General features: G+C 33.6%; 1 protein-coding gene across 1 annotated transcript in view; it reads right to left on the minus strand.

Annotated features, from left to right (window-relative positions):
* Positions 1 to 639: 639 nt before the first annotated feature.
* Positions 640 to 14,470, minus strand: part of Slc13a1 (solute carrier family 13 member 1) — a 123,710-nt gene continuing 109,879 nt past the window's right edge. The window contains exons 11-17 of the mRNA XM_071601307.1: positions 14,187 to 14,285; positions 13,703 to 13,804; positions 10,539 to 10,645; positions 8,406 to 8,515; positions 3,236 to 3,397; positions 2,230 to 2,367; positions 640 to 777 (exon numbers count right to left, since the gene is read on the minus strand). Of these exons, the coding sequence (XP_071457408.1) occupies positions 640 to 777; positions 2,230 to 2,367; positions 3,236 to 3,397; positions 8,406 to 8,515; positions 10,539 to 10,645; positions 13,703 to 13,804; positions 14,187 to 14,285 (856 nt within the window). The remainder of the gene's footprint in view (positions 778 to 2,229; positions 2,368 to 3,235; positions 3,398 to 8,405; positions 8,516 to 10,538; positions 10,646 to 13,702; positions 13,805 to 14,186; positions 14,286 to 14,470) is intronic.

The raw sequence follows: 14,470 nt of genomic DNA on the forward strand, positions 1-14,470 counted from the left end.
TCAGCTTATAATTTTGGAATTATGTACTACTTCAAATTTCTATTTTCATATGATATATATATATATATATATATATATATATATATATATATTAAAATTTATCCAATTGGATTTTTTTAAGTGAGGAATTTTCATTTTGATTAAACTTTTCTCTACACACCAGATGGCCCTGGCTTTTTGTTTTTCAGCAAATTTCCTTGAAAAATGGTACAGAAATGATTTATCTAAGTACCTAATTAACTGTTATGCTTTATTTTCTGTTTTTAGTTTGATGGGAAATTTCTGAAATAATACATTGATGTTTGAAATGTTATACTGAACGTTAACTGTAAGATGAAGCAAATGACCTACCCTCTTAAAGGTCAAGCTATAAATTATTCTTATGATGAAGCAAGATCAGATAGCCTACGAGCAAAATCTCAACCCCAGGGTTCTTGATGAAGCACGCAGACACTCTGGTTGCATCTCAAAAGCAACATGAACTTCAAGTTATGACAGCAGGCTTTGAGTATTCATTGAAATAGTAGTGGCTACACTATGAATGATTTAAATGAGTCCTTAGTTATACAACCGCATCTTATAGTGGATTCTTAATGGTTCTTCAAAGTTGCCAAGAAATGGTAAGAAATTTTGTGCTTGTCATGGCATGGTGTCATTAACAATTGCAGGAGCCCAAGAAGGGTAAGTGTTGAGGTCAAACATGGGTTCAATCCAGGTGAACATGCCGAGCATCACCACTGCAACACCCAAAATATTAACGCCAAGTCCAGCTTTAACCTTGAACAGAAAAGAGCACAAGTCATTCAGAATAGAGAAACAAAACAAAACAAAAAAACCCTTGAAAAAATCTGACCGGGCATATTAAATCAGAATTCAAGTTTTGTGGTTTTATATTTCAGTGGATGAGTTTCAGGACACCACATGATAACTATCTTTCATGTTCACTTAATTATTTTTATTAATTTACTCAGAAACATTCTGTAATTGGAATTTTAGAATGTATCTGTATCTGTACTCATTTTTCTTAGTGTTCCCATTTTTCTCTCTTACATCATAATTATTGTGTCCATTAAACAATTTCACTTATCTTCATTAAAATAGAGATTGCCCAACTTCTGCTCTTGATCTGTCTTTGTTAGTACAGTGTTACCAGACCATAACTATGCACATTTGCTTGCATATTGTCTCTGGCTGCTTTCATGATCTAATGGCAGAATTGAATATTTGTAAGAACAGACAGTATGGCCCACAAAGCCTCACATATTACAGAGAATGTTTGTTCACTCCTGAATTTTCTGCATAAAACATGGATCCCCAAAGTAAAAGAGGGACGCTTATCAATGACTATTATTGAGGTCTCCTTCTCTCTCCATCTAAGCCACTAATTTATTTCAGAATCTTATTTTTATTAATCTCGGCACACAAACACATACACACAGCATCACATATATTGTATGAAGCACCTTTTTTTACTAGAAAGATATTATGTGACTTCTGCATAGAAATATTTCCAGAAGTTTTACATTGCAGGGATTTAGAGACAGCAATCTGGGTCGAAGGAAGGGATCAGGGACTTACCTTGGAAATGGATTTGAATAACAAGCTCACCAACGGACATTGGTTATACTCTTGTTTATATAGATTTGAAAGTTGGTGATGAAAATTGAATATTCTAGAATATTCTCAAATAAGTTCTTAACTGACACTAGTTTTGCATTTGGCAGAAATGTGCATATTTTATCACTTAAATTTACGATTTTACTTGCTCATGAATTAGAACAAGAAAGATGCCTTTTTATCTGTCAGTCACTAAACCCAATGTCTTATTTAGGAAAAATGTTGTTGCATCAATATTCGTGATAGAAACCCAGTTAGTGGATGGTGTTAACCCTATTTTTTCCTTTTGCCTTGGTCGAGGTGGATTCTGATTTTGACACGTGAAGTTTAAGTTGTGTTAAGCAATTTTGTTTTTCTCCTTTCCCCCCAACCACTCCTGATGTATTCCTTATATCTTTATTTGCAAGTACCAATTCTAATGCCATGTTCACTACTGATGATCACTGTTAAAAACAAGTTCCTAATCAGTCTTGTGTACACCTTCGGAAGCAGAACTTAGACCACGCTTTTCCTGATGGTTGATTAGTGTTTAAAAGTAGAGCTTATTCAAGATATTACATGCACATAATAATGTGTATTGGATATGGTAGCATTTTTTTTTAGCTAACTCACCATGTCTATGACTTTCAGATGGCCATATGAGAAAACAATGGCATTGGGTGGATTTGCTACTGGTAGAAGGAATGCAAATGAAGTACACAGAGTAGAAGGCAGCAAAATATGAAGAGGGTTCACATGAATGGCTTCAGACTATTTTGAAAGATAAAAAGGTAAAAAGAGTTAAAGGAAAATTTTGAGAGTGGGCACCATGCATCAAAACAAGCACATTTATTATAATCAGCTTTCCCAGAAGGAAGTTGAAACCTGAAGGCATAAAATTATACACATAAATGATTATTTAAATATTATAGTCCAGTTAATTTAGAAAATAAGATATCATTTATTCCAGACACTAAATAAAAATATCAACCTTATATTATTATATAGTGCTAGCTACTGTGTTAATTGTTTTCATATACAATATAGTTATACATAATATATAATATAATAAATGAATGCACTTGCATATATATTTAAAATTTTTATGAGATGGCAACTATATCCCCAAATAACACATGAATACACTGAAGTCCAGAGAGGCTACAGCAACTTCTCTAAACATGCATCTAGTGAGCAGAAGAGGTTTGGTAAGGTCTCAGGTTCCTCTGACTCCAAAGCTTCTAATTATACCACAAACTTTATTGCTTCTGTGAACAATATTCTGGAAGGAGAACTGTCAACATGAGATGTTTAAATCCTAAAGTTGCCAGGAAACACTGAGTCCCCCTTATAGCTGGAAAGGATTGAGAATGGCTCTCTCATTTATGTGTAAATGAAAACAAATCCTGGTCAGAAAGAAGATAAATGGTTCACTTAAAATTATGCTATTTGAACATGGAAAATAGTTCTCTTGAGTCAAGGTCACCGAAGGAAGCATTAATACAAAGTCCCTATAAATTACTTCTAGGAGGCCTACTTAGGTCAACAAAGATTCCACACCACAATATTCAAATAAGCAGTCCAATGAACACTACTTTTTGAAAGAAGAGAACATAAATGGGATAAATAAGATACTCACCAGTGGAGCTAATATTGGGAAGAGGATGGTGATGGTAGCTGGGTTACTGGCTACCTCGGTTAAAGATGTGACCATCAAAGAAGATATAAGAATTATTAGCCATACTGGTAATGAACCTAGAGGAGATAATTTATTTCCTATCCACTTAGATAGTCCTGATACCTATAAGACAAATTTGCAATATTTATTCATTAATAATTCATTTTAATTGGACAGAATTTACACACATGTAAAGCATTATTGGCTGAGAACTTAGTTTCCAAAATATAATTTTTAATTCTGTAACATTTTTTATGGTATGGCACCTCTGGATGGCTTTGATGTGGAGGACTGATAAGTCTTATTTCAACATTATCAACATGCTTGAGAAAGTTTAAATTATCTTCCCACTTTGTTTTAATTACATTTTAATTTTATATACTAATATATGTGGGTATTTTCATAACTCACTTAGTACTATGTGATTTTAAGAAAAGAACAGTCCCTCTAGCTCATCTCTCCCTATTCCTAAATTGTGTTAGAGGCAGCAACATTCAATTCTTATTGGCTATTTATAGCTACATTTAGAGACTAGTATAGTTATCCTTCAAAGTAATATTCTAATTATGCATTTTTTCCTAATTTTCAAAAGTAGACATTATTTACTGACTTTCTAATATATTACATGAGGATTTAATTTTCTTACACCATCCACCGTACATATATTGTCTCTTCATTCCTCCACAATCATACATCAATAATTCTTGTTAAATCATGATTTAATGCTTACCAGTATGATTGTACAAATACTTTTCCTAGCTGAGCCACTTGGCATTCTAGGATAATATTTACTTTTCTTTGATTGTTTTCCCAGGAAATAATGCTTCATTCTTTTGTTTGCTTAGTTTTCCAAGTATCTATCACCAATGCATTATATTCTCCAATAAAACTGGAAAATTCTCCCCCAAATAGTTACTTTTATGAGATAATTTTTTGTTGTTGTTGTTTTTTCTCTTCCCATGTCCTCTCATGGAGATATCATTCTGTAATATTCCCTCCTCCTACTCCATCTGGACTAGATGGTCTTTAAATCTACACAAATAATATTCTAGGACTCCCATTTGCTCCTATGTGTTCCCTTCTCTCCCCAGCTATGGGAATCTTTCCTTATTTATGTGTTATGCTGGGGGCAAACAGCCTTCTATTACTTCTTGAGAACTGGTGCATAGAAGGTAAATTTTGGGGAGTCTTTATACACCTGAAAACCTTTTTAATTTTATTTTTATATCATTTTGATAGTTCAGCATTTGTAAAATTTGAGATTTGAAATAACTGACATGCTGTGTATTTAAATTATTGGACCTTTTCTTGCAGATTTCAGTTGGGCTCTTCAGCCTAATCACATATGTCCAAAAGACTGGCTGCACCCAGATTAGCAGATATATTATCCTGTTTGTCTTTTCTAAATGGAATGGAAAACGCACTTTGTGAGACAATTTCAATGGGCTACTACATAATATGCTTATGACAAACTAGGATTGGCATCAGAAATGCATGAAGTATGAGCAGCATACTCTCAGTTCAAAAACTGGCACAATATCACAGATGTGGGTACCAGATATCCCTTGTTATTTGTGGTTTTTATTTATATTTTTGTTTGTTTTTGTCTATGACTTTTAGATGAAAAAATATTACTCTTCATGTGACAAAAATTCATCCTAGAGCACACAGACTTTAAAAATGGGTTTTATCTATGTGCAATTAGATATGGAAAAGATGACACCATCTTTATCTCCAGGGTTTCTGAAATTCTAAATGAAGCACTTTGATATTGGGCTCTTAATAGCTCTCTCAGTATAGAATCTCTATATCTTTATCTCTGAGAAATTTCTTATATTATTTTTTTTTGTGGGGGGAATGTTCTTCCTCTTAATTTTTCTCTCTTTCTGACATTTCTATTGATTTGCTACATTTTTTATTGGTTTACATTGGTTTATATATTTTTTAATTGATGCTCTGCTATTCGTTTTTTGTTTGTTTGTTTTTTGTGGTGCTGGGGATTGAACCCAGGGTCTTGTGCGTGTGAAGCAAGCACTCTGCCAATGGAGCTATATCCCCAGCCTGAATGATGCTCCAATATTCTTATCTCTCATTTTGAACATTTCCTTTCTTTTACTTTTTTATTGTATTTCTGGTGTATGTTCAAATTTCATTTTTTAACACTGCTACCATTTTTTTTTAAAATTTTTTGCTGTTATATTTCTCATCTTTAAGGAGCTCTTTTTCGTTTTATGCCAATTCCTTAAAAAAAATAATGTTCTTTTTCAGTTTCACATCTTTAATGTTTCCAGCATCTCTTAGAGGCATCAGGAGCAAATGTGTGTGTGTGTGTGTGTGTGTATAGCTTCACACATTTATTTTTCTTGATTTTTTCTGTTTCTTTTTTTCTTTGTTTTCACATTTTATCTTTTGTTTCTGGTTAATGTGTCAGTGCACATTAGTGTAGTGATTCTTGACTACCATTCATTTTAAGAGAGAGAATAAATTGGTGATTGGAAGCTCTTTTTGCCAGGCAAGAACAGCTGAAAGAAAAACTTTATCATAGGCAACTGAGCCTGAGTCATTATCTCATTGGTAGAAGAATAATTTTCAGTAAGCAGGGAGACAGAACAGCAGCCTGGATATTCAGGACTAGGGAAAGATCCGAGAGGCTCAGAGCCCCTTTTAGACTTTAAAGTCATCCTCAGTATAATAAATAAACAAATGAACAAATAACAAATAAATCAATAATTATTAATTAATTAATTAATAATAAAAATGTGAAAATAAAATAAAACCATCCTCAGTATTGAGCTCTGGCTTTTACCTCAGTTTTCACCTCCGCTTTCAGTGTTATCTGCAGCCAGCTCTTTCTGGCTCTTCCAGGATCTCATGGATAAAGCCCCTTGTTTCCCTTTACTCTTGTCTTTGTCGGCCTGCAAATTTCATCTTTCATTTCCTTCTACTTGGACAGTGTCAAATGTCCTCAAATGTCCTCTTTCCATCTTCTAAACTTTCCATCATATCTTGTCTGTTACTGACCCAGTCATATAGATGGTTTTTGTCTTTTTGAATTAATGCCTTTTTGTTCTGTTCTTTCCAGTTTGGAGGAGATGTGAGAAAACAGTGTTTTAATCTTCCATGTTTATTTTGGGGAAAACTTTTGAGGAACATGTGAAAAGGGAAGAGTATGAGTTATTCCTGCATAAGAATTTGAAAGTGTCTACTAGTTTGTAAGAAGTCATGTTAAAACAAATCAAGGGAGCCAGGCTTGGTGGTGCCCACCTGTAATCCCAGAGACTCTAGAGAATGAGGCAGGAGGATTGGAAGTTTGAGGTCAGCCTGGGCTATGTAGTGAGAACTTGTCTCAAAATAAAAACAATAAAAAATAAGACTGGGTATGTAGCTCAGACAATCCCCAGTACTAAAGAAAAAAAAATTCAAGGGGCATTTAAGAGAGATATATAGCAGCAAAACCAATGTTGTAGTCATTCTGTCTCCCTGTTTTCAACTAGAAGGGTTTTTTGGCTCTGGATGATTGCCAAACTACTTAGAATTTTGAAGAAAAAATTTTAAAAATTAACTGTTCCCAAATTGTTTGTAAAACCAGTGTCTACAGGCATATGCCTACGGCCATATTTTTGGCTTAAATCTGGCCACTTAAGGATAGGGTTATTCTGGGTATTCTTGTAGGAATTTGATTCTGGATATTAGGATTTTTATAGCAAATTAGACCTCCCTCCATGCTTCCCTAAGTCTCCTGCTGAGAGAGCCTAGTGCATCAGACTAAATCCACACCTTTCTACTTCAGATTTTTTTGCTTAAGGGTCTAGTTTATACTTTCAAGGCTATTTTAATATAGGATCCAGTCTGGACATATTCTGGGGAGGAGAGGTGAGCAAAAGATGTATCAATGTCAGATTTTCCCATTCTGATTTCCTCACAGTTCAAATGGGCAGACATAGGAATGGATATTATTTATTCTGAGAATTCAGAGCTCATTATTGTTGAAATAGTAGAAAAGTACAATCGTCTCATATTTCTACCATTTCTTTTTGAGTCATATATGAGAGAAGCCATGTCTAGACCTAAAACAATTTTGTAAAATGCATTCAGAATTGAGACAATTTCCAAGAATTTTATCTTTGACTAAATCCTTTCTAAAAATTCAGTATCTAAATACTATGCAGAAAATTGACAAAAAACCAAACCAAACCAAACAAACAAACAAACAAAAAAAAAACTTAGAAGCAATGAACAGACTCCCAATAGGTTACCAAGGAGAGAAGAGAGAACTATTTGTTTTGAGAAATATAAAAAGTTAACCTCTTAGAAATCCAAAGGCTTGACCTTCCTGTCACCCCATTTCCTTCAATTTGATGATTGAGAAAGGAAATGGAGCCACCATAAGCTTTGAGTATTGCACAAAAGTCTATGAAATCCAGACATAAGTAGTTTTTAAGTAGTAAAACATTTCTAAGAAATTTTTAGAGAAGAGATTTTTCTTCCAGCCACCTTACCAATGACCAGGGCAATTAAAAGGGACCAGCACTGCTTTATAATGTCTGGATAGGTCAAAGCAACAGCTGAGTGTCTTCCCCATGGTGTTTTGATTTCTTTCTAAGGCTTGACATAATAGAATATTAGATACCTGCATGAAATTCTCTCTGGGCTTCAGTCAATAAACACTTATTATATAATTTGATACTAATTTTATTTCTAATTCTACTTTTTTGACAATAGGACCATGACATATTGAAATCCAAGAACTACTCAAATTTATCATGAAATAAGGTAAAAGTATAAACAAACAAAAGTATGTTTCACAAGGTATCATTTTAAATATCATTTTATGTATTTTTTCTTACCAAGCTAGTCTTCTAATATTATTGTATGGATTAAGAATTTTAGTCTCCTTTGAATGATCTTTTTTGACATAGTAGAACACCATAAAAACTGTTTTATGCTTGTAGCCTATAAAAAATATTGAACTCTGAACTCACTTCATCAGTGTGGTACACTCACTGCATGGTTACTGAAATCTGCATCATTAAAATGATATAGTAATGCTGAATATGTCAAAAGTTTGAATGTTTCTGTGTTCTTCTTTTGAACAGTCTAGTTAATTGTTAAATATCTTACAGAGTATTACCTCACAGCCATCTGCCAGGGCAAACCCTCCACCAACAAGAATGGCTATATCCCAAGGCATGAATGACTGGAATTCTTTCCAAGTAATCAGTGGAGAGTAACCAAAAGCAACTGAAAAAAAAAAAGCTACAGTTAAATAGTGCTTAGAATGTACCACTATTCCCTGTTTTTTTTCAGTATTCTACATAGTCATCTAACAGGAAATTTGTAAAATTTCTATATTGTTTTGAAAAAGAAGATAGAACTTGTACTCGATTTTTGTTATTACTAAAATTTCTATAACTTGGAAAAAATCCTTTGGCAATATTTTGAAATACATTTAAGTAGATTATAACACTGTCACTTATAATGCTATTCATTCATTCATTCATTCATTCAACCATTCCACTACTCCTACTAATAACACAGTGAATTAGACTAGACATTTCTTTGTTATGTAGAATATTAACTTTTCATTGGCTCTAGTAGAATCACTGTACAATTTTAATTATTCTTCACTAAAATTTATTTGGGTACTTCATTATTTTTTAAGTCAGGAGAATCATGACAAATTCGTCAGGATTCCATTTTATAGGTAATCCAAAGCTCAGATTAAAAAATTAAAATTGTATTTGTGAAAATGAAAGCAATTATCACAAAGATATCTCCTGATATTTGGGTTCTGAGCTTTCCATTTATTTGTTGATAAGTAAGTTCATTTAGGAGCAAATTATCATTTAACATCTGTGTGTAAGAGGCAGCCTTCCGTATGATGAGATTATAAGATTGCTTTTCAACCTCCTTTTTATCTCCTTCCCCTAAATTGGAACCAAACCAACCTTCACTGATGACTGAAATTTTGCTACAGAATTCCTTAATTGGATTAAGGCCATATACTCTTTCAAAATGAAACATCTCTGAAATGACCTCTTACTTAAATTTAACAGAATATATCTTATCTGCCATTTTAAAACAAAGTGTAAAAAAATTTATCAGTGAGAAAAATGTGTTAAATGATGAGGGTGCCATGAAGGGTGGATAGGGACAGCTTTTTGAGAGAAGGATTCAGATCTAGGAACCAGGGAAGCTAGAGCTTACCACATTGGTCCCTCAGTGTTTGTCCTTGTTGGTATTTAGGGCTTTGATTGCCATGCTTAGAGTCTTCAGGATCTCACAAGAATCAATGCTAAATATTCCACTATTCCTTAACACACAACAAGAATAATCCTAATCTCAAGTGAATAGCAAAATGCATTATTTATTTCTACATAATGCTTTTCACACATATCATGTCCTGAATATCTGATACATTAATTGTTTATGGAAAGTGATGCAAAGAGTCAGATGGGTCAATCCCATGGCACAAAACACAGTTTCTTTCCAGTAAAAACAAACAACAAACAAAACAATAAAAACTGTACATATCTACGACTCTATTTCCAAACTTACAAATTATGTGTTATGTGTCAACTCATTGACAATATAGGACTCTGACTACTTAAAACATGCTGTGTTACTATAAAGTACAGACACGAATGAATCCTAGGTCTAAGAAGTGCACCTGTGAGAGAGTGTGTGCCCATGTAAATGCACATGCCTGTTTTTCCATGGGTTGTAAATACAGTAAATGCTCCCACTGAATACCAGTCCTTTTGAATGAATACCATCCCTAGGTTATGGCTATGTGGGATTGAGTTTCTTTTCTTCCATAAGTACTGTGAGGATGTAAATGCTCTTTCTCTTGAAATTCACATCACATTTTCATATCCTCAGCATTTACTATCAAGTTCTCATTAGAAAGCAATGACTTCCAAGTTTTTGTCTCTGTTTGCTGATATTAAGATTAATTCTGATTATGACAGGGAAGTTGGTTTATTATAGGTCATGTAGTATTGTTCATACATAGAAAAACCCTTACTATGGTTCATAAGAAAGCCTATTGTTAACTTCTGCATGTTAGGTGATCTCTCTTGTTGGTGTAGGACAAGTGCTGGCTAGATAGACGATACAGTGTGTAAATAGGGCATGCTAAGCCAGGAGTTGAGTCAGCACGGACATTCCTTCTGTTCTAAGTGCTAACTGAAACTGATGGAATTTTGTAATTTTTTGCTCTTTTGTCAAATTCAATTAAAGTTAGTTATAAATGGTACTTAACCAGTTTCTCCTGTAGGTGTAGTTTTCGTCAGTGTTTTAGCTGGAATTATAAAAAAAAGGAGTCCTACAATTAAGGCAACAGTTGAATCTGTAACAAAACCAGGATTCCTGAAAAAAAAATTGTTCATTAAAAAATGGCATTAAGAACTAGTGAGTTAAAACATCAATTGATTATGCCAATAGTACTTATTTAACAGGTGGCATAGCTTATTTACTCCATATAATCTGCTCTAAAGTCTATGGATTTCCAACCAGATGACACAACTCCGTAGAACCCATCATCAGAACACATTCCCATTGCTTTCATACAGTTCTTCTTATTTTCAATATCACATTTACAGATGCTGACATAATAGGTCAACTGGCCAAATTTCCCTTCTAGGTAAGCTTGCAGATTTGGGAATCAATTTCTTGTTTGATTTGTTTCTTTTAATTATATTTGCAGAAAATTGAGGTTGAAACAATTGATGTAATGGGCAAAAGCCCATAACATCCTTCTCTTGAACTGTGACAAAACATAATAATGATAGAGTCTTCTCAAATTCTTCTATAAACCATGAAAAGGAACTGATCTGTTTTCTTAGATATAACACCTGCTTCTGCAGTTTTATGTCCTAGTCATGTCAGACAAATAAAACCAACACATTTAATTCTTTGCACTCCATGAAACTCAGTCAAGAATATTAATTCCTGGGATGGTTTATGAGATGCTCATAAATTATCACTGTACAAATTAAGAGTGACTCAGGAACAGATGGGGGTCTTAGAATCACCAGGCCATTCCAGCAAATAAGACAGGTTCCCCAAAGCCTCAACAGTTAAAAAGCACCTGGAAACCAGAAATAAATGAAACAGGGCATAGATAATTAGAATATAGTTTCAAAAGTCAGTAATATTAACTGAGTGCATTTTCATAGCCTGAAAAGAAATGCATATACCATAAGGATTAATTTTCTATACTGTAACTCAGTAATTTTTATATTTTAAAAGCTTTTCAACTCTCGTAATTTGCTTGAAAGATCTGAATAATTAAAGAAATGCAGCATCTTTCCCAATCTAACAACAAAAAAATTTAACAGGGTCTGTTTTCCTTAGACTTATTTTCTTTCATTTTGAATCAAAGCCTATCACAGCATAATTTGTTCTATAAACTTGATCAACACTAATAATTTACTTTCTTATTTTTTATTTTAGTTATAATTTTTAGTTGAATTTTTGCCAACTTGGGCAAGGCATCATGTAACTGCAGTTTGCTTTATATGAAAAGACACATTGAATTCTGTCCAGGTTCAAACAGATGGAATGAAAACATTAGGTGGTAGCTATAAATCTTAATATATCATGCTAGGTTAGAAATTCTAAATGTCTAAAACCTCTAAGTAACAAATGTATTCAACAGAAAATATATTTCAAATAAAATCAAATCATAAATATTGAATAATTTATTTTTGAAAGACTTTTAGAACTATTATTATTTGATTATGACTTTTATTTTTAGCTCATTATGAATTAGGTTGTCTCAATATTATAAAATATTAAGCTTATACACATTTCATTTGCTTTGTGTCTGACAATTAGATTTATATTTTTCATCCTCTCTCAAACCTTTGTTCTCTTTCCTATTGTTTTTTTTTCCTCCAAATTCTAGGTGACAGGAGCACCTGCCCATAACAAATGCACTGTTTTCCTGCTACAAACAAAGCATCTCCTGAATTACATTATCATTCCCTAAGGAGTAACACTTAGAAACTGATTAAACTGAATTTCCTATTGGGATTTTTGCCTGGTTTTTAATAGCTATTGTCTGGTTTCATTTAGTTCTTACATACTAGTATTAAGAGAAAGATTTCCCCTACCTTGGATGATAGGAGTTAGATTTTTGAAAGTTTATGTTGGTCTATATTCTATTACAAAACCACAAAGTGCTAATCAACTATTTAATAATAACTTTCTTTGAATAATTAGATGTTACTTTTTGTTGAAACCTCTCAAACTGAAAAGCATTACTCCTAAGGGAAGCCCATCTTTTATAAAATGCTACCATGTCATATTGCTTGACTTGTGGGGTCAGTAGAAATTTGGATTCAGACTTTGCACCTTTTAGATAATGGTGGCAATAGCTCTAAACCAGAAGGCTCTGAGTCAGAGATAGAAGAGTTTCTTTATTCCATGTGGCCAGCATACATCTGACTCAAAACAATTTTGGTTTCTGTCTCCAAACTATATGGATTATTGCTGGGGATTGTAAAACAAGAAGTCCAAGTCAGAAATCTCCTGAATTTAGGAATGAGAGTACTCCATTGAAAGGTACATTGGAAACACAAATCTCAAAACCAAATTATTCATATTGACATGTAGGATGGAAAAATCTTGTTATAATTTCCCCCTTCACTTCACATGACTCAGCAATGACTCTGGTATACAAGACTCCGAGAGATAAAATTAACTCTGCCAGGCTTCTAGTATTAGCTTTTAAAATCAGTCTTATTACTAATTCAGGAAATTCTTATCTTTGAAATGGAGGTTGAGCTGAATTTGTAGTGAACTAGTCCCACAATATATGTACATGGAAAGAATGACAAGCTCAATCAATAGACTTCCATAGAGGGAAGGAATATCATAATAATAGTAAGTTGGATAAATTTATGTCAGATTATTCACAGGCATTGAGTGGCATTTCTTTCATGTAATAAGCATTTGTATAGCATTTTCTACAGGAAAAGGAGCAGCACTCTTCTGAGTGATATTACTGTCTGCATTTTAAAGATGAAGATGAAGAGGCAGTTCAGTGACTTGCCTAGAGTAAGTGGAAGAGCCCAGGAGTGGAACCCAGGCAGTGTGTCTCTGACGTCCCTACTCCTGACCTCTACAGACTGCAGCTTTTCTGCAGATGATATTTCCAATTTTGTAAGGAGGATATAGCCTTGCTTAATGTTCCCTGGTGTTCTATTATAGGATAGTATGGTTATCCTTTCTTAACCTTAGGTTTTATTTCTTAAAATTATTTTTTTCCTGAAAAGATTAGAAATAAAAAAATATATATATCTTTTCAAAAGAAAGAAAGAAAAGAATCTCATACTATCTTTTCAAGATACAGGAATTACGTAGGAGAGAAGTTCAGTATAAGACAGGGAAGTTCTGACAAGCCTAGCATGTAATACTTACTCTGAAAAAAGTTCAGACCAACCAGAGACAAAGCCAGGATCTCGGCTAAACCATAAAAGGGCCATTATAATGAAGAGAATCAAGGTCACGATTTCTTGATACCTGTGGAAAGACTCCAGTCATTTCTTTGTTTCTCTGTCAGGATATTTGTGAAAACTCTCTGAGCTATTGTCAAGAATAATTTTAGCAGAGCACTAAACTCTGTAAGAACTGGATATGTCGATGATTTGAGAGCATCATACAGTTGGATAAAGCTCTCCCCCCTTGGTGGGCTCTCTCAGCTTCTTGTCCTTCTATACTGGAAAATTCTAGTTCAACAGTGGCATGTATTTTATCATGTTTATCATAAAATTTAGCAAATTTCGTGTGTGAATCAAATATTACACCTTGTGGACAATGATGTGCTTATTTTATTTGCTTTTAAACAACTACTTGCAATCCGTGTGTGTGTGTGTGTGTGTGTGTGTGTGTGTGTGTAGCTTACCTCATCGGGCCAAGTTTTTTGTATTCTTGCTTGATCACCTCAGCACAAGCTTTTTCTTTCACAGTTTTGGTTTTGCCACATTTGAACAACTCCTTAAAACTGAAAAAGAAGTAAAGACTCTTAAGCAAAGGGTTCTTTCACCACTGCCCTCCTTTACAGACGACATTTTTGTGATAACCTTTTATGATATGAAACTCACTGCTAAGAACAGAAATCTCTGCTTTCCAAATATTCCTCCCCTCTCTTTTTGATTGTCTTCTCTGTTTTTACTTGGTTGACTCACT

The sequence above is a fragment of the Marmota flaviventris genome, chromosome 1, assembly GCF_047511675.1.
Source record: "Marmota flaviventris isolate mMarFla1 chromosome 1, mMarFla1.hap1, whole genome shotgun sequence".
Classification (NCBI taxonomy): Eukaryota; Metazoa; Chordata; class Mammalia; order Rodentia; family Sciuridae; genus Marmota; species Marmota flaviventris.